A 20,903-nucleotide genomic window follows, 5' to 3' on the forward strand; every position below is an offset into this window, starting at 1 on the left:
ATTGAACATTGAATCGCAAATTCACATGCCAGCTCGTTCTCGTGAACATGAATAAGCTTATATACTCGTGAATCCAGCCAACAAACCCCTTACTCACTAATGACAAGCTCTTTTTACCACGACTCACAATTGATGACGTTCAAGCTCGAACAGTGTTTGTTTTTCCTGTGTTCGCATCGCATCTCAATAAATGCTTCACCTTAGCCCGTCCTCATCAATGAAGGCCAAATGCTCCTTAATCCAGCCAACCCTCCCCGTTTATAAATTTAAAATAGTTTAAACACGACTGTTTAAAGACCTCTGATCTTAATGACCTTAATGATAGCTGATGATTACCTATGAATCGCAACTCTGATCATGCTTCACCCACGTACTTCAAATACAAATAATCGCCAACAGAACCTAAACACAAGATCACACGTTAGTGTGATCTCTGTGTGTAATGAACCTAAACACCTAACCTAATCTAGGCCTAATTATACATAGAACACTCTCTCTCGTATATATATGAGAGAGATTAAGAACCTAATTATAGGTTATGAGATTGTAATAATTTATGCGAACTGACCTATTTTTTATACATGGTATGTTAAAATTTATGAATTCGTCTTGGAAGGAACGTCTGCCGCTCTATGGAGTCCGACCCGAGAACAGCTTGCTAAAAATGCAAATAATTGCCAACAGAACCTAAACCATTAACCTATCCTACGCCTAACTATAGACAAAATGTAAATGTGTATAATGCTATTAATTTATATTTGAGAAACATAGACTTTAAATACAGAGTACGATAAAGTTTATCAATGCATCTTTGAGGTTGGCTACCGCCCAACAAAAGTATTCCAGAGTACCGGCCTACCGCTGCACAAAAAGGGTACAACATTGGTTACATGCAGGGTACAAGGGTACTCGTCACAGGTTGTAGAGTTCCTCCAGCTGTTCAGACGGGCAGGAACCGTGGATGCGGTGAGCATTTCCTCTCTAGATCGCCACACTAAGGCGCTGAAAGAGGTAACTGGCGGCTCTAGGGGTCACTAGTTGTTTTAATTAGCGTGGACCCCAGTTCCTTAAAAAAAACTAGCAGCATATATCTATATCTAATAGCGATTTTAGAAATATAGAACCGCACTACTTGTTTTAGTATGCAAGGCCGGATTTGCCTAACTGATTTTCGTTATTTTAAAATATTTCTTTTATCCAATATTATCATATCAAGAACATAAATTACTGACTTATGTTAAGTTTATCATATAAACATATTATATTAGTTTTAACTCAAAATTAAATCATATAGGTTATCATTCTTTAGGTTTATCAAAGCTTTATCATAAGAAAAAAAAAAGAAAAATATATAATTTCAGACAAATTCGGCTTGATAGGCAATTCATTTTTGGGTTCAATTCCTTAGCCCATTATGTGCCTCTATAACCTTTTTCTACTACCGCCCACGGGGTAGGTATGAGGTGCATAATAAATGAACAAAACCAAATGCAAAAATCGGCCGCCGTTTAAATGAGCCTAGCCTGAGTATGGTACACTGGTGCGGGAAGTTTACTATACAGTATATTCTTATAATTTCCCCTTAAATATTTTTGACTTATACACTCTCATTATCCGTGAATATGTGGTTCAGACAGGCACACTTGGAAAACCGACGCTACCAGCAACTGAGGATAGCAGAGACGTACACCCGGCCGGATGGGAGCTCCAAGCTGTACATTGGAAGAGAGAGTGTTCTTCCTGGACAAGCAGCTTGGCCCATACCACACGACGCTCCCTACAAGGCCGTCCTCGATCGCTGCCTCATGGCTGTCATTGAGGTCAGTAACGTGTGCGAGATGCAACCCATCTTCCGAATTGACAGTAAGGGGGACCTTCAGTATCACTGCTATCTTATTCACTCTTGTGTTCATATGCTCATAATGCACCTAGAGTTTGCCAGTGCAAACTACTTATCACATGCCTAGTATGACTAACCACTCTGTGATGGGGATTTTTAGCATCACGTAGCTCGCCGTTTGACAATTTAAAAAGAAAAATTGTCTATATAAAACTTTTTTTGTGGATGTAATAGCTCATATTTTGTACATTCCATCCACAGTAGTTATAAGTATACTGATACTATAATTTTTGGAAGACAATTACATATTGAGAAGCCCGTTTGGGAACATTTAGTAAAAACAAAACAAAAAAATTACAAACAGTAACAAATGGAAATAAAAGTATATACAATATTAAAGAGACGTGAAATAAACCCCTAACCGTACTTGATCTAGGCCTAACATAACCTAGACCTATGAGCGGGATCTGGAAAATGGGAGTTCTGTGCGTGCGGATGATGGCAAATGGTGTGCATCAGGAGATTGGGAGCAAAGGGCGTCAGGGATATGACCAGGCGTCGTTGTAAAGTCCTTCCATTCACAGACTATGGGTCTCGAACCGTGGACCCCACGCATGGGAGGCCGTGGCTCTATCAATCTATTTTATATCTATCGTTGTATAGTTCCCGTAGGCCGGGCGAGTGGCTTTGTATTTCGGGAAAGTGTTCATTCTGTGAGTGTAGTGTGAAAAGAGGCGGTGGTGGTGGTAGTCTTAGTAATAATCCTGGACCACCTGGACGGTGGTTTGTGCCCGACAACTGGGCGTGAGTACCGTGCCTTGTCTTCTGATGGGAACTATCAGAAGACAAGGCACCCACTTCCTCGATGGAAGTGGGCGCATCCTGGCCAGGTTTATTTTGTTAGTCTCATTTTTCAGACCAGAGTTGAAATACTTGACGATTCAAGTACTGTATATGAATTATTATCCATTGCAAAATAAATGATAGAATGCTAGAATATATAAAACAAGGATTTAAAAAAAAAAAAAAACTTGCAAAGCAAGGGTTAAAACAGAGGCTAAGGAACCAAAGAAAGCAAAATTAAACAAATTAATCTGGAGAAATGTGATGAGTTTGGTACCGCAAGGGTCCATTTTAGGGACAACCCTTTTCATCATATACATGGACATGGACGAGAGTATTACAAACCACATCAAATTTGCAGATGACACTCAAGATTGATAGTATAACGTGAAGTGAAAATGATATCGAGGCCATACAAAGATATCTACATGAACTACACAAATGGTCAGAATGTATAGCAAATGCTATTTAATATTGAAAAATGTACGACCTTGTATAGGGAGCACAATAATCCACATCACAACTAACAAATTACCTTGCAGCAGATTGATGAAAAAAAGTGGGACCTTTGAGTCGGAACCCATCATTCACTGAAAGTAACTCGTCAAACCCTAGGAATAGTTAAGCGAACCTTTTACTTCAAGGAAAAGAAGATAAGAGTTATTAACTGTATTAACACCGGGCAACAAAATTAATTCCAAAATTATGTACCCTTGATATCAGGAACGTCGAGGGTCACAGGGCTCATTTTGAACTTATATTCTTGAGATTGAAAATGAAATAAGTTTATGGAGGTAAAATACAAAACCAGACAAATTATTACCCTGTCGACGAGATCGACAGGGTCGATATCTCGTCGAAACTTAAATACTGAACAATGACGATATTGATCCAGACAATTTCAAGTCTATATGTAACAAACGAAGAGCAACAGTTAGAAGCTCAACAAGACAATATAGGACAAAAAAAATGCAGTTTCACCTATAGCGTTATACGCCCTTTGAACCACCTACCCGCCTCTCCCATAAATAAAATGTGGGGAGGGGGGATTCATTGACAGCTGCCGGCTTCCTGTCCTCGTCGAGGCCATCGGGTAAATTTCATGATTTAGACAGGCAGTGGTAAAGTTCCGTATGTACTTTAAAGAAATGTACACCCAAATTATCATTAGTTTTACTTCATGAAAACTACTTATTAAAACTTTTCAAAATCTTTGAATCCATCCTGCAAACAGCATGTACCATCGTAGATTTTACTCTGTAGAAGTTTGAAATGCACTTCATAGTTTAAAATCTAAACTTTTCAATTAAGCTTGTGTTGTCACGAGTACTACAAGATTATATGCAGTTTACTAATCAGACATTCATGCAGAAGTCTGCAGTGGACGATACAAAAGAATTGAGGGGGTGGGTATAAGTTTTGGTTCATAATGAAAGTAGAATGTGGCGCATAGAAGTGCCTCTGAATACTAAGCATTTCATAAACCTGTATGATTTGATTTAGACATGGGCAACATCCGCCAGTGAAATTGCCAGATGGCCGTGAGTAAATAACCAGCAGAAACTGGTTATAAAAATACATGTGGCACTGCATTGCATCGAGCACAAACCAAGAATAGCAGACAGGTACTTTAGCACAGCAGTTACCAAAGTGCACAGAACGCGCCCAAATAGTATAAAAAAAAGTCAATTTCTCAGACAGCAGGAAAGTTCATACCGGGTGCTCCACCAACCCCATGTATAGGTATAAAACTAAGATACCAGCCTACTGTCGGTAGGTGCTTAAAATTTACTCTAATGCGCAATGAAAATCTCTGTAGGTGACCTTGAGGTACATTTATAGCAATTGTTGCAAGAGGGACACCATCTTGGGGTTAAATTTCACGCAAGATCTCCCATCTTGCTAGACTTTGATGCTGGACTTACACAGTACGACAGCTACCCTATGGTTCGGAAGTAGATCTATAGTTTCCTTTACTTTATAATTGAAAAATCAACAAATTTAGAGACTTTCAGAGCTTTATTAATAGAAAAAAAAATATTACTGCTGCTTGCTGTACGTTGTATTTTTTTCCATACACCTAGCAGGGAAGGGAAACTATTTCATTATTTACAAGTTAATAAAAACATTATAAAGCATAAATTTTTATTGAAAGTACAGTAACTTATCTTCAATTCTTGGCTTCTTTTAAAGAGCATGATTCTATGACAAATATTGATGACCAACACTATCACAGCATTGCCAGTCATTGATCATCACAGTAACCATTCGCCAAGCATCTGTAACCAGAAAGATATAAAAACACTATGTCCACAATCTATACAATCTAGGTAAAAACAATACAATAATCAGAAAAGATTAAGCCAGTTAACACTCTCAGGCAAGTCAAGGTTATTTAGATTCATCACTTAAAACACTTAAATTGTACGTGATGTGTAACAAATACATACCGGACACTTCCCACCAGAACTTTTTCCAATGTAGAGGATCTGCTTCATTTTGACCACCATAACAGTCTGTAATAATTAATGAATCAATACACTGGACTATGTTCACCTAATGTATCTTAAAAAAACATTTACAATAATACAATTCTACAACAGATATCCCTTGACATAACCAAAATTTTAAGACTCGCAAAAGCAAATTGAGTAAAATATAATTAGTAAGCTAGTGCAGCAAACACACATTACTGTAATATTAAAGTAGAGGGGGTGCAGGTGCTAGCATAGTTTTACCCACAACAATTACACCAAACAGCCTTAGCCGTTATAACTGCCAAGGACTTTTCACTACCAAACCACCTCTGGCTAAAGCTATTTAGTTTTTCCCTAATAAACACTCGTCTCCTCTTGCTACACATCTGAATAATTGTTCCACTGTGTTCCTCCATCACATCCTCATTAGTCTAATCTCTGGTTCTTTGCATATTTTAATTTAACCAGTTGTAGGTTCCATAAGCAGGAGCTCTATATTCTAGATTAATTAAAATGGAATACACTAGGCAGTGATGTGGTAGAGGCAGACTCTATACATAGTGTACTTTCAAATGTAGACATAAGAGCCCAATAGGCTCGGGAACTTGTACCAGTCAATTGATGGTCGAGGCGGGACCAAAGCACACATTCACATTGAAGTTTTAATATTTAAAATTTTATAGCAGCATAACAACCAGCAACTTATTGTAGCTAGAAAAGTTTCCACTGCAATTTCTATAGCAGACATTTAAAGTAACACAGTCTAATGTACAAACTGTCACAGAGTGCATGTCTGCAGAGTTCATCTTTCAAATTAAGATTACTTCAATAGCATGCAGGACTAATTAAAATGAGAATACATGTGGGAAGAAACAGTAGTTGCTACTGGAAAATTGAAAATATGTTCCTGGTTATTTACCATAATATGCTAGAAAATATCTGCCACTGGCTACAAGTGTTTTCACGATGACCAGAGAAGTTAGATCTGGTTTATTACTGCAAGTACTGTTACTTTATACAAGGTCCATGGTTAATTCTATACCAGGAAGTGCTAGACAATATCAGATCTAGGCCAGTTCCTAATTGATATAGATGGGGGCAGATTTTGTATAATAAATAATAAAGTGCAGTTACAAAAATATGGCTGAAAATGTTATTGCCCCTTGCACTCATTTATTACCCAAGTTAGTGTATGAAAAACTATCAAAAGCTCTTTAGCACAAACATTAGAAAAGAATGGCTAGCTCAGGGTTGAACTGGCAATTTACCATGGTCACCGTGACTTAACCTTGTACACTTACTGCATATAAAATATTTTTAAACTGGCAAAACTTTAAAAACAAATAATTACCTGTTAAGGTTCCACCAAGTACGATAGAAATTCATCACATTAGAGCATTCTTGGATCATATCCCTATTTGTCACCATACTTTACGTAACAATAGAACCGTTACATCATAACCTGTAATAAGTATATAAAATTATTAAAATTTTGGCAACAAAATGTTTGAATAATTAATATGGGCCAAGTGTCAGAATATTAACTTCCACATTACTTGTTAAGACAGGGATAACAAATTCATCATGAATAAATCAAGTACTTACAATGGGTATGGTAAGGTAGGAAAATCACAAAAAACTAAACTGAACTAAGGAAGATCAAACCAACAGGTCAGCAAACAAATGCAGAAAAAAAAAATTATAGTTAATGAACGTGGCCATCTGGGTACTTTATAAATTCACAAGCAGCCATTTAAAAATAGCACAAATTTGAAAATGCCATAAAAAATGTGGTTACCAATAACATGTCGGATCTAAACTCTGGCTCTTGAGAAATGAAGAGCACCAAACTCACCAAACACCAATTTCAAGAGAAATGAAGCACCACTCAAAATTCAGTCATGCCACCGACAAAACTAGCATTGTCATGCCGTTGCATTACCAAACAGTATACGCCATCGTTATACAGAAAAAAAAATTAAACCACTTGAGGGGTAATATGATAAAGTAGAAGAACAAGTCCCTTTTATCAAGGGATTCAAAATGCATGTCCATGGTGAATTGGTTATGCAGAAAGTAGATCTCTACCTTTCCTTAAATTTCATTACTTTAAAGATTTTATCTAGCAGAAACTTGAGAACGATGACCCAACCAGGGCTCGCTCGCCCTTTTTGTGCACAGTACCATTCCCACTTCACCAGCAACTGCAATAAGGATTGGTCAGTCTTTAAGCTTATTAGTAAAGCTCCATAATTAATACTTTCGCGCTCCGTGGAAACTCGCGGTTGACAGGGGGTAGGTAGCCCCTCCGTGCGGGTAAGCGCGCGGTGACACCCAAATGTGTATACTCGTTCCAGCTTTCTCACCTTAATTCTCGTGCTACGTCGCTCGTTTTGGTATCATTGTGTTCGCAATTAATTTCTCTACAGGTGTGTATAAATATAATGTCCAAAAGCCTAGCGTGACTCCCAACAGCAAAGCGTAAAGTCGGCAAAAACGCACAAAATCAGTAACATGTGCATTCTCGTTCCATTTTTTTACCCTAATTCTCGTGCTACGTTGCTCGTTTTGGTATCATTGTGTTCGCAATTAAATTCCCTACGGATGTGTATGAATAAAATGTACAAAAGGCTGGAGTGCCACCTCGCAGAAAAGCCTAAAGTTACCCGCGAACGAGCACCATTTTGTACATTGCAACCTAATGTTCAACTCGTTCAATTTGATAACATCAAATTTCGTGCTACGTCGCTCATTTTGGTATCAAATTGTTCGCAATAAAAAGGCGATTATTTTAAAACTAGTCCCAGAATAATAGAGCAATAACTGGATTTTTAACAAATATTTTAATTCTGGACGCTCATCATAAATTTATTTATATCTTTCCCGTGTTCTGACATAAATATTTGTGTTACATCTTTCATTTTGGTATCAAATTGTTCGCAATAAAAAGGCGCACATTTTAAAATAAGTCCCAAGATAATAGGACAATAAATAGAATTTTAACAAATATTTTAATATTCGGACCATAGGCCTATTTATAATATTTCAAGTGTTTCGACATCAAGTTTCATGTTATATCTTTGATTTTGGTATCAAATTGTGTGCAATCTAAAGGCGCTTACTTTAAAACCACTACCAGATTGATCTGATAAAATTTAAATTTTTAAAAAATATTTTAATGAGTGACTCAGTATTGCGTCGTTGGAACCCATTCAGTAGAAAAATGAGTGACGAGATAGTCAGTCTGTGGAACGCGAAAGTGTTAACAAATTCCTGGCAATTCTCGTGGTGCAATTTGGGCACAGGTTTCCCCCATTAAATCTTTGTTTAAAAGGGAACGCGGGGCATGCCGAGTTCCCATTCACTGTACGTTCTGTACTCTTGCAACTTTCAATAAGTCAATCTTATCCAAGACTTTTAAAATATTCTAAATATGGGTTAAAAGTACCCTTATACAACTGCAGAACTATCAAGAACCTATAAACAAGGAAAAGGTTTTGGTGGGTAACAGCACCAAGGAACACAAGGAAATGTTATAACATCCATAATATATAAAACTTACCTAGCAAGGTTCAGGTAAACAGACGAGCAAAGATGTCAAAGATTCATGCACCATTTGAGACCAGGCTGAAAAAATTCACTTTTTATAATATCAGTACAGCCTAGCCAATGTTAAGGTATAGACAATACTTGTCAGATACAATTTTCCACATTACTTATTAAGACAGGGATAACAAGAAATCATCATATGTAGGTTAAATATTACATATTTATACAACTACCTTTTTATAATGGACCAATGAAAAATGCCACAGAAGACGGCATACTAGGTTCGAAAGTTAAATTGCCGAAATAACAAGTTAACAAGGAAAAATTAAGTATAGCAAGCACTAAAATTGTACATTAAAGGCAGTGCCATAGTGTAGAAAAGGGGATGCTAGATTACAAGGTAATGAGGTAGTAGGGTAGAATGTGGAAGGTCACATCTTTATGAATAGGCTGAGCAAGACACGTTTTCAATAGGCATGTAATCCCAAGGGTGTGATTAAACTTTAAAATTTACAGTGTTGCCTACATTCTGCAAGTGCCCCTATGGACAACACCAAATCTTTAGATGAATGGAACCGTTTTAATTTTTACAATAATGTTGAATTAACCACGGAAAGTCACTGTTTTGTGAAGTTGAGCCAATCAATTTTCATCCACTAAATCATTGCAAATAAATTTAAATTTTTATCCAGTCCCCAAAACAGTAGCCACAAATACACAATCATCAAGTATTACTTATAACCAGGCACAAGCCCTGACATGGCAAGAATGTATACTTTTTAGGAGCACATACATTAAGAGGAAGGGGGGGGGGGGGTGGTTACATGGTCCACTTCAACCCGATACAGGAAGGGGGGCTCCACATACCTCCACTAGATATTGTGATTACTAAATTAAATGCGAGTACTATACAATTCTGATAAATTAGCTAAAGAGAATGTAACAGTTAACTGGATACCTATGATATACAATACTAAGCTTATACTTACATTACATATCAAAGAGCCAATCACTTTACTAATGGAACATTCCAAAGCCAACGTGAAGCCAAGAAACTAGCCATGTTTTGATCTGAAATTTATTAAATAGATGATTGTAATAAAGTTAAATTTGAACAAAAATATCAACCGTTGTTTACAGGTAGGTTCACATGTACAACACTACATTCTGTCAATTTGGCAGCTCCAGATTAAACAAAAGTTGTTGGAAATGGTTTTATTTGCCCTTCAGCAATATATTAAAAACTAATCCTAGATGTTTGAAATTCTGAAGGTAAAGCAACAAATTAAAGTTCAGAGTAAAGATTGTCACTAGTGCCACATTTCAGTGCAAAAATTGCAATAATATCTTCAGATATTGCAATGAAATGTGGCACCAGTTATTTAAAACTAATTTTTATCCAACTAGTTTTAAATTTACAATTATCTTCAAATTATTTTGTACATACGCCATTTAGTGTACTAGGAAGTCTTGCTAGCAACAGATGCAAAACAAACAATTGTAACATTTGTACGTTTATCTCGTGACCAGCAACACAGTTGCCAGAGCATATGACAAACATTAATCTACGATCAACTTAGCACCAATTTAGTACAACACTTACTGGTGACTCTGTGATCGACAACTACCAGTACTTATTAGTTAGTTCATTAACAAAAATTATTTCCCCAATTAAGAAATTTGCCAACTATAGTAGTTACATTGTCTTGTTCACATGAAGATATTAAACCAGTATTATATTAACTTCAATAAAGGAAATTTAAATTTGGTAGTTTTACTATATGCACAAAAGCAGCACTACATTAGTAATTACCTTGCAGTGATGTATTGGAAATAGCCAAATTTATGCAATGGAAAAACCATCACATGACCAGTGCTCTGAAAAATAGAAAAAAAAAATTTAATTTCTTAACTTGGTTTAAGAAATTAGCTTAAGCTTAGTTTTTTTTATTCAGGACTAGGTTACTCATCAATATCAGAGCCTTCACGAGAAAATCATCACATTCTTCAAGTGCTTAACCCTTAAACTGCGCATGGCGTAAATATATGCCAGGGCCCGATGGAACCGCAAGTTGAATTTTTCAAAAGTGTTCTAACACTTTCAAATTTTTTTATGCATAATCTACTAGGCAAACAATTTTGTCCCCTAAATGATCAACAACAACTTTAAAAAAAAAAAAAATTAAAAACAATTTTAAAATTAATATTGAAAATTTCAGATCGGTGCAAAAATATTAAACATCACCAATTGTTCATTATGTTATACTCGAATAGTATATGATCTTCATTTTAATAGATTTAGAACAGATTTTCAATTTTTTGTTTACCAAAGTCAAGATGGTATTTTAAATATGCACCAAATTTGGACAAAATTTATAACTCAAAACATTTAATGTTCATGAAAAATTTATCCCAATAGGATTGTAGAACAGACAGCGGTGCACACTATGTAAAAATGGTAAGAATCAGTCAAACAAATTTTTGAAGCAGACTGTTGAAACTTATGGTTTTAGAAATAATTGAAGTTACCTTGAGGTTATCTCGAGTTGATTTCGGGGCTTAGTGTCCCCGCGGCCCGGTCCTTGACCAGGCCTGCACCCCCAGGAAGCAGCCCGTGACAGCTGACTAACACCCAGGTACCTATTTACTGCTAGGTAACAGGGGCATAGGGTGAAAGAAACTCTGCCCATCGTTTCTCGCTGGCGCCCGGGATCGAACCCGGGACCACAAGTCCAGTGTGCTGTCCGCTCGGCTGACCAGCTCCTCGAAGTTGAAGTTATCGACAATGTACAAGGTGGTGCCAATTCATGAATTTACTTGTATGTTTTAAAAAACATTGTTTGGCATTCGTACTCTAATATGTGAAAGTTGTAGGTCAATATGTTGAAATGAAGTCAATGTGTTGAATTTAATTCTTTCTTCACATACTTATGGAAGAATATGCATTCTCCCAGATGTCGAGGTTACAAGGAAAAAATCCTAAAAAAAAAATTGGTAAAAAATTAACAGATATTACTATTGAACGACGTATTTGTATATAACAAAATAGAGCATAAACTTACTCGGTAATATTTGTGTTAATAAGTATTACTCGGCAACGTTATAAAAGCACCAGCTGCATATCCACTTTGTGGGCACTTACTTCTAATTACTATTCTTTGTGCATCGGACAGGTGCTTGCATCTCCTTATTACTGCATTATCCCTCGGTTTCAGTTAACCCTTGTGTTGCTCAGGGCTAATTGGCATTTGTCACCCACAGGCACATACCAAAAAAAAAAAAAAAATTCTAAACCTGTTAATTTAGCGTGTTCTCTCATGGGAAAATAAAAAAAAATGTCAAGTGGCACATATTGCCCGCTATAGGGCGGGGAAGTCATGGGGAGGGGGGGGAAGAGGCGCAGACTCAGCGTGCGTAGCAAACAGTTCCCAGATGTCAGGAAGCAGTGACCACAAAGATAATTCCCTAATTATTTCAATGTCTGATTTTTCGTACTTTTTTTGCTGTATTATTTAAGTGTGTAGTGTGATATATTTATATAATTAAATAAGAGACTCATCGCTGTACTCAAAATTATGGTGCATATCGTCGATTCAGTTATGTTCAAACAGTGAACAAATACTTTGTCGGTTATTGCACTATATACACAGGTTATATATAAGTATCTGCACGTTTTGTTCACCATAACGAACCACTAAGTTGGTATTAGGAGTCAAAAAGCAATGAGGAGTGACCACCACACACCAGCCAGCCACTCGCTGCCCCTCCCTCCCTCAACTTCTCACTTGCCCATATTCTCCTCCCATCATACCGTTTTTACTTTTATTCACTATATACAGAAGTTATATGCAAGTACAGTATCTACATTCGTATTCACCATGACGAATCATTAAGTTGGTATGCTGAGTGGCAGTGGCAGCCCACCACTGGCTGCCACTTTCTCCCTCCCTCATCTCACCACCACTGTTTTTCCTTTTATATGCAGATGTTATATAGAAGTATCTGCATGTTTTGTTCACCATAGCGAACAATTAAGCTGGTACAGAGAGTCCAGACAGTAAAAGGTGGTCACACACAGTCAGCAGACAATGCTACCTCCCTCCCCACCAAGATTACTCCTCCCACTACAGTGCTAATTATCACAATCCTGCTATTATCAGAATACAGGTACTGGTCATTTTTATCAGTCAGGGGTCTTCTGTAATAATATCAATGCTAAATAATAGCACGAACATGAATATTATGGCATTTTAGGCGATGCTGTGGTCACAAGCTAACAGCAGTGCAGTGAGCTCATGCTGCGTGCATCAGGCTTGGTGGCTCACTCAATACCGAGGCCCTCACACCCAGGATTTTTGGCCCACAATTTTTTTTTTTAAATGGCTTCTGTTTACAAGAGCCCTGATGAAGGCGAGGTGAACCTCATGTATCCACAGGCCGTTTAAATCTTGCGTAGTACTCCATACATATGATGGGATGCGCATTTTATAGCAAGTCAACACATATGATGGGTTGCACAACTTAAGGATTAATAGGAGCCAGTCTCCTTATCAACAAAACATTCTTTACAAAAAAAAAAAATTAAAATCCATTTCTGAAAATATTGGGATGAAACTTTCAAGACGCTAAAGGCAATAAGTTGAAGAATTGTTTAACATTTAAAATTAATTTTCACATAATTTATATTTTTACCCAGCCCAAGCTTATACCCCTATTTACAGCCCAGGCTGTAGCAGTGTAAGGGTTAAATATTGAAATAAAAATTTATTAAATAGGGATAATTGATAATTTACCTATTTATTAAATTTATTAAAAAAGGAATAGATAAATTACCTAACAGTAATTTCACAAGGAAATCACATGATCATGGGGTGAGAAAATCAGCAGAAGCCATGTTGAGGATTCAGTCCAGGTTGCATTGCTTTTAGCATATACGAGACAAGAGAATAGGGAATATACTTGTGGAACACCCAGTGTGAAGGTTCAAATCATCCTCATGGCTTTACAGATTTTCCTGAGCTATGCAAGAGGAAGGGTGATTAAATACCTAGAATGTACAAAAGTAAAAACTTTTACTTACATTATATATCAAGATCCCATCACTTCACCGATGGAACATTCCCAAGTCAATGTGAAGCAAAGAAACACTAACCATGTTTGGATCTGAAATTTGTTATTGGATCAAATGTTATGTTAAATATGAAAAATCACAAGTTTGTTATATACAGGTAGGTTCACATGTACAGTATTTCTGACAATTGGCCAGCTGCAGATTAAAAATTTAGGTTTTATTTGTACAAAGATTTTTATTTGTCACTATGGCTCTAAGAAATTTTAACACTAGCCTAATATGAAGCCTAGCCCTTCATATTTAAAAAAAATCCAAAATGCTTGTAATTCTGAATACAATCATTAATTTGAAAGTAAACAAAAAAATGTAATACTGTATAAGACTGGAATTTTGCACCAAAAAGTGGAATGGCAACACTGAACCACCATTTTTAAACAAACAAATCCATTTTGATCCAACTTTAGTTTTAAATATACAACAAAGCTCTACAAACTTTTACACACGTCAAAATTACAATAAAATTAATTAGTGTACAAGCTGTGTTGGCAGGTAGAGAGCTTTCCTTATCCATAGCTCATGGTAAGCCCGACTAGTTTCCCTGGAAAACAAGACTTGTTGGGCAACCCAAGGGATATACTGTAGTTACGGATCGGCACCTAGTCGATATTCCTAGTCAGGATACGAACCTATTCCAAAATTACATGCAAAGTGCAGGGAGTTTTAAAAGTGCACAACGTAAGCTTTGAAACAGTACCAAAAGTTAAAGGAATAGCTGAGCAGGTATCAAAGGAGCAACAACCTTGCTAGTTAAGATACAATTAAAAATTTGTAACATTTGTACGTTTATCTTGTGACCGACAACATACAGTTGCCAGAGCATATGACAAACATTAATCTACGATCAACTTAGCACCAATATAGTACAATACTTATTGGTGACTCTGTGATCGACATCTACCCGTATTTATTATCAGTTCATTAACAAAACTTAAATAGTAGCTACAACTTGTGTTCAGAAAGATATTAAACCAGAATTATTCTAGAGTTATATACAGAGAACAAAATTTAAACATGCTAGTTTAAATATATGCACAAAGGCAACATTTCAGCAATATATTAGCAATTACCTTGCAGTGATGTGTAGGAAATCGCCCAATTTATATAATCCAAATCCATTGTGAAACACCCACTCGTGGTCTGAAAAAAAAAATTCTAACTAGATTCATTCATTAATATTAAAACCTTCACATTATCACATTGAGAATTTGCAATTAGAAACAGGTTATCATACTGCACTAAATTAAATATATTACAGATCATATAGCACTTAAAATACTCTTGTATTTCTTCATGGTAAACTTCAAATCTACAATCCCACAAACTACAAGACCAATATCCATTTATCAATGATAATAATTTTTCCAGAATCAATGGTATCAAATCACTTATCCAAGAATCCCTACATTGTATTACTATATAACTAAGGCAGTTCAGAGTACTTTATTCAACGTTTGCCTACTACAGAAAGTACACCCATGTGATTGTAACCAGGAAAGTCGCATCGTACAAAAGACAGTTCACTAATGGATTTTAAAGAGTCCAACAGCCTAAGTCTATGGTCACTACATCCTTACCTAACAATATATATACACAAACAGAAACATCTTTTTCCCAGTCCCCACACCCATTACATGCCTCTTAACTTTTACCACTACAGGATGGGTATGGGGTGCATAAATTAAATTAACCTCTAGTAACCTTGCTGTAATCTTCATGGGTGCAAGGTATGTATGAAATTTATATGTACACAGATTGACATACATGTAAACTTCAACTTGAACTCAAGAGTTCAGTACTGTACTTGACCCATAGTGATGTCTTAAGCTTCCACCAAAGCATAGGATAGTTCCTGGTCAAATATGAAGACCATAATTTAACTAGCTCATGAATGCTGTAACTTTATACAAATTCTTTGATGCATATTAACTAAAGATTATAGAACTATCCAAAACAGGGACATGTCCTATTGTACACAACTTTAAACCAGGCCCAAACCAGCCCCCAAGCCCTGTCAAGCAGAGCCCCAACTCCAACCAAGCCCAGACCCAGCAGAGCCCAAGCCCAGCCCAAGCCCCAGCCCAAGCCCCAGCCCAAGCCCCAGCCCAAGCCCCAGCCCAAGCCCCAACTCCTACCGAGCCCAAGCTCTGACTAGCCCAAACTAATACATCCTATTTTAATAAAGTTATTTAACAATTTTACCATAATCCTCTAAATCTGCCGGTTATTATATCAGTCTTATCATGCGCAAATCATAAAACCCAAAAACTTATCCTTGAAAGTTAGGTTAGTTTTGTTCAATAAGATTGGCAGTGACGTAGATATATGACTTGGCCAAGTCCTACAACCAACTCCATATCCACATGGTGGAGCCGCCAGACCTTCCAGTCTGGTAACAAATACTTAAATTGTACTCTCGATACGCGCGTATTTCCTAGTTACCTTACTTTAGATGCCTTCCGCACAGAGTAATGCACAATATATTCAAGTGTTAAAGCTACATAAAGTCAGAGAGACTGGATGTTTGACGATATAATTCTTACCTTGCCCGGCTGGCTGTGTTACCGTGGTGGCGGCCCGTGAGTAATGGAGGACCAGTGAACGCCTGGCTCAACCACGTCAATTCAATTTCTTTCTTTATTATCCCATGGAAAATATTTACCGTATTATATATATATATATATATATATATATATATATATATATATATATATATATATATATATATATATATATATAATATATATTTATTTATTTATTGGCAAATGCTTATTAATATCGATAAATGCAAGACTTTGCATGTGGGGGGCAAGACAATTTACGTCACAAATACCAAATTAAGAGCGTTACCTTGAAGCAGATTAGTGAAGAAAAGGATCTTGGAGTCAGAATCTATAATTCAATGAAAGTTGCATAAGTGGAGGTGGTATTCAATTTCTTTCTTTATTATGCACCCCATACCCATCCCATGGGCGGTGGTGTAAAGGATTACAGAGGCACATAATCGGTTCAGGAACTGAACCCTCTAGTTCGTTTAGCTAAGCAAATAACAATTTTTGACGCTAGTTACAAAATTATTGATGTTATATATACATGTACACACTCTCATATATACATGTATGTATATATATACGTATACATATATACATACACATACATATCTAATCACCCACACAAATATAGCATCAATAATCTTTTGTGTCACAAGTGATCAACAAGAGGCTCACAACAGGGCACTTTACATCTTTTTTGAGTCACACAGTTACTAGTCTTGCTCCACACCCACCCAACTGGGCAGCAGCTTTACAGTCATGTGCTCCACACCCACCCAACTGGGCAGCAGCTTTACAGTCATGTGCTCCACACCCACCCAACTGGGCAGCAGCTTTACAGTCATGTGCTCCACACCCACCCAACTGGGCAGCAGCTTTACAGTCATGTGTATGCATTACCTACAGTAAGCAAATTTTGGATACTTCGCTAAGATTTCGGGCAGCACATCATTATGAATGAAGTACTTACACATGTTTCGGGCAGGTCCTTAATCTAACGGATAATTTTAAGTAGGTAATTTTCAGTAAAATTGACAGAAAATGTTTACAAAGATTAGATTAATACACAATAATGACAATTCATAATAATGACAAAGATTTGTAGGTGCATTAGGGTAAAATTTGAGGGTTATCAACTGGTTCATAATCAAGTGTACCTTTACCTATAAGGAAAGGAAGGTAGTCATTCAAATATATGTCTCTGGTGCACCCCCACCTGGATTATTGCATCCAGGAATGGAGACATCTTCAGAAAGACGCATAGCTGCTCTGGAGAAAGTGCAACACCGGGCAACAAAAATCATTCCAAAGCTAAGTCGACTCTTGTATTATGAACGGTTGAGGGCCACAGTGCTAACAACATTACAAACCAGGCATGAAGGCAGATCTCATTGAAACTTTTAAAATACTGAACAATTTGGAGGATGTTGATCCGGGAAATTTCTTCAAAAAGTCAGATGTAACACGAACAAGGAGCAACGGTTTCAAGCTTTTTGTAGGATTGATAACAGAAGATACTTTTAACTGTTATAAACCCATGGAACCGCCTACCCGCCAAAGCCGTAAATGCCAAAACTCGGTTAAATTTTAAAATCAATTTGTAAAAAATAATCAGGGCAAATGGAAGTACCTTTGACAAGCCACCGACTTCCTGTCCTTGTCGAAGCCACTAGAGTGTTAGTGACCTTCAGGTAAATTCAGGTGTGTGTAATTCATGTGTCTACAATTGTCCCCTCATCATGTGTTCTCTGCACGCACATTCTTATGAATTCAATTATTACTATTATTATTAATAATAATATTATATTATTATTTATTATAATATTATTATTCAGAGAGTAATCACGCTCTGCATCAATGAGAAAATCTGTAGGAGCCGTGATGAGGATTCGATCCTATATGGTGGGTAGTCCCACGCACACGCCCCATGCATACATTCAGGCCATGACATGGTAAACGGATTGCAACCTGGAGTTCTACTGAACACACGAGGGTTTTCTCATTGATGCAGTCACGTTAGTGTGATTACTCTCCGTGTATTGAAAGAGGAGCGTCAGAGGTAGAACATTCAGATTACAGCCAGAGTGAAAGGGGGGGGGGGAATATTGTGTGAAATTCCTGGCCCGGTTTCAGTGGAAGCTTCAGAAAACCCTCGTGTGTTCAGCCCTCCAGGTTTCACTCCTTTTACCATGTCGTGGCCTGAATGTCTGGAATGTGCGTGTGGTACTACCCACCGCATAGGTTCGATTCCTCATCACGCAGCCGGTGGCTGAGCGGCCAGGACACTGTACACGTGATCCTGTGGTCCTGGATTCGATCCCGGGCGCCGGCGAGAAACAAAGGACAGTTTCTTTCACCCTGATGTTCCTGTTACCTAGCAGTAAATAGGTACCTGGGAGTTAGTCAGCTGTCACGGGCTGCTTCCTGGTGGTGGAGGCTTGGTCGAGGACCGGGCCGCGGGGACACAAAGCCCCGAAATCATCTCAAGATAACGGCTCCTGTGGATTTTCTCAATATTATTATTATTGTTAATGTCTAGTAGGTTTGTTATGTAAGTTTGGGAGTCAGTTTTTGGTTTGCCTGCTTATGGGATGGTTTTAAGAGAGAAGGGGGGAAGGAGCCATATGCGAGAGGCATTGTACAGAGAGCGTGGGATATCCATCACGCTGTATGTCCTAAATCGAGCCTAAGGTGGCTTATATTTGGCCTAGGATTGGTTATTTAGGCCTTGGGCAGTCTATATTAGGTTGTATAGTTACCGTTCCAGTTTTTGGGATGCCATTTGGATTATTCCAATAGTAAAAAACGTGAACTTTTGGCAATACACTTAACATATTTCATTTGTGTAGGTTCAACCAATAGTTACTATAAGTCCTCGCAACACTTGCTAGTTCAGTTATAACTGAATTATTCATGTCACATGTGACCACATCTGGTGTATTTAACAGGCAGGACTTTACGAGAAATGGAGCAAGGACTTACTAATCCAAGCCCAGATGGATAGCCGCACCAGAAAACAACAGCAACGAGAGCAGCAACAGACACAAGAAAACGAAGAGACAGACTCGAAGAGCACCATCCAATCTTTGACCATCATACACCTTCAGGGAGCCTTCATGTTGCTTGTCCTGGGCCTGGCAGCCTCTGGGCTCACCTTCGCTATGGAGATCCTGCTGTTGTGTTCCACAAGAAAACGATATTTATTTTGTTTCATATGATATTTTTCACCAATTCAATTTCTTTCTTTATTATGCACCCCATACCCATCCCGTGAGCGGCGGTGTAAAGGATTATATTATAGAGGCACATAATCGGTTCAGGAACTGAACCCTCTAGTTCGTTTAGCTAAGCAAATAACAATCTTTTGACGCTAGTTACAAAACTATTAATGTTATATATACATGTACACATACTCATGCATACATTTACATATACATACGTATACATATATACATACACATACATGCCAACAAGCCTGAATGGTCCCCAGGACAATATTCAACTGAAAACTCACACCCCAATTGTCTACATCTGCAGTTGTTACATCTCACATCTACAATTGTCCCCTCATCATGTGTTCTCTGCACGCACATTCTTATGAATTTGGTTGCAAACAGCTCCAAGTAGCACGGGCTATGGTGAGCCCGTTGTGAACTTACCTGGCACAGGAGCGCGGCTGTAACTTATTGAGAGTCATCTATATGCTCTTCTAATATATATCTATCAGGATGGGTAGTCAAACATGGACTGAGGAGCTGTTGAAAGCATCGTGCATAGAACAGTGCCAAATAGTTCATTGGCAATTAATCAGTGTAACTTTACATTGTCGTGGTTTTCAGTGGCAATTATGATAACATACATCTGATCACAAATGTCATATTAATGCAAACACTCAAACGACAAGGCCGACTGGTACTTATCAACTGGGTGCCAAGTTTTTTTTATTAATTGCCAAATAGTTCATTGGCAATTAATCAGTGTAACTTTACATTGTCGTGGTTTTCAGTGGCAATTATGATAACATACATCTGATCACAAATGTCATATTAATGCAAACACTCAAACGACAAGGCCGACTGGTACTTATCAACTGGGTGCCAAGTCATGTGGGAATAATAGGAAATGACATTGCAGACGAAGCTGCAAAACTTGCAACTAAGAGAAGAAATGTAGACATTTACATACCACAGAGTCTATCACAGATTAAGAAAGTAATTAGAAACAGAGCAATGCAAAAGATGTACAGTGACCACAACACAGCAGTTGCAACATTAGGATCTGCGGGTTGGTACAAGAATTCAACCAACTACGAACCACTTAGTTTGATGAAAGAGAGCAGTAGAGCAACAGAAGTGCACTTACATCGCATCAGGCTTGGATACCCATGTGCATGGGAAATAGGCTTACAGGTTCCGGAAGATGAGAGGAAATGTCAACACTGGAGAAATGCCAGACAGACCACTGGAACATTATCTAACACAGTGCACAGTTACAAACCCATTAAGATTTCAACT

General features: G+C 37.5%; 1 protein-coding gene and 1 long non-coding RNA gene across 3 annotated transcripts in view; one reads left to right on the plus strand and one right to left on the minus strand.

The window, feature by feature from the left end:
* LOC123759543 (ionotropic receptor 93a-like) overlaps nt 1–20,256 on the plus strand; it is a 33,355-nt gene extending 13,099 nt beyond the window's left edge. The window contains exons 10-11 of the mRNA XM_069334908.1: nt 1,634–1,820; nt 19,338–20,256. Of these exons, the coding sequence (XP_069191009.1) occupies nt 1,634–1,820; nt 19,338–19,607 (457 nt within the window). The 3' untranslated portion in view covers nt 19,608–20,256. The remainder of the gene's footprint in view (nt 1–1,633; nt 1,821–19,337) is intronic.
* LOC123759455 (uncharacterized) lies at nt 4,812–16,491 on the minus strand. Of its 2 annotated transcripts, XR_011230183.1 has the most exons (10): nt 16,381–16,491; nt 14,908–14,977; nt 13,790–13,872; nt 11,239–11,688; nt 10,523–10,587; nt 9,699–9,780; nt 8,723–8,787; nt 6,512–6,622; nt 5,134–5,199; nt 4,812–4,962 (listed from the first exon to the last, which is right to left on the minus strand). It is a non-coding gene; the product is annotated as an uncharacterized lncRNA (long non-coding RNA). The 2 variants fall into 2 exon arrangements; XR_006773042.2 differs by lacking the exon at nt 11,239–11,688.
* Nucleotides 20,257–20,903: the final 647 nt, after the last annotated feature.

The sequence above is a fragment of the Procambarus clarkii genome, chromosome 32 (assembly GCF_040958095.1).
Source record: "Procambarus clarkii isolate CNS0578487 chromosome 32, FALCON_Pclarkii_2.0, whole genome shotgun sequence".
NCBI classification, from domain to species: domain Eukaryota; kingdom Metazoa; phylum Arthropoda; class Malacostraca; order Decapoda; family Cambaridae; genus Procambarus; species Procambarus clarkii.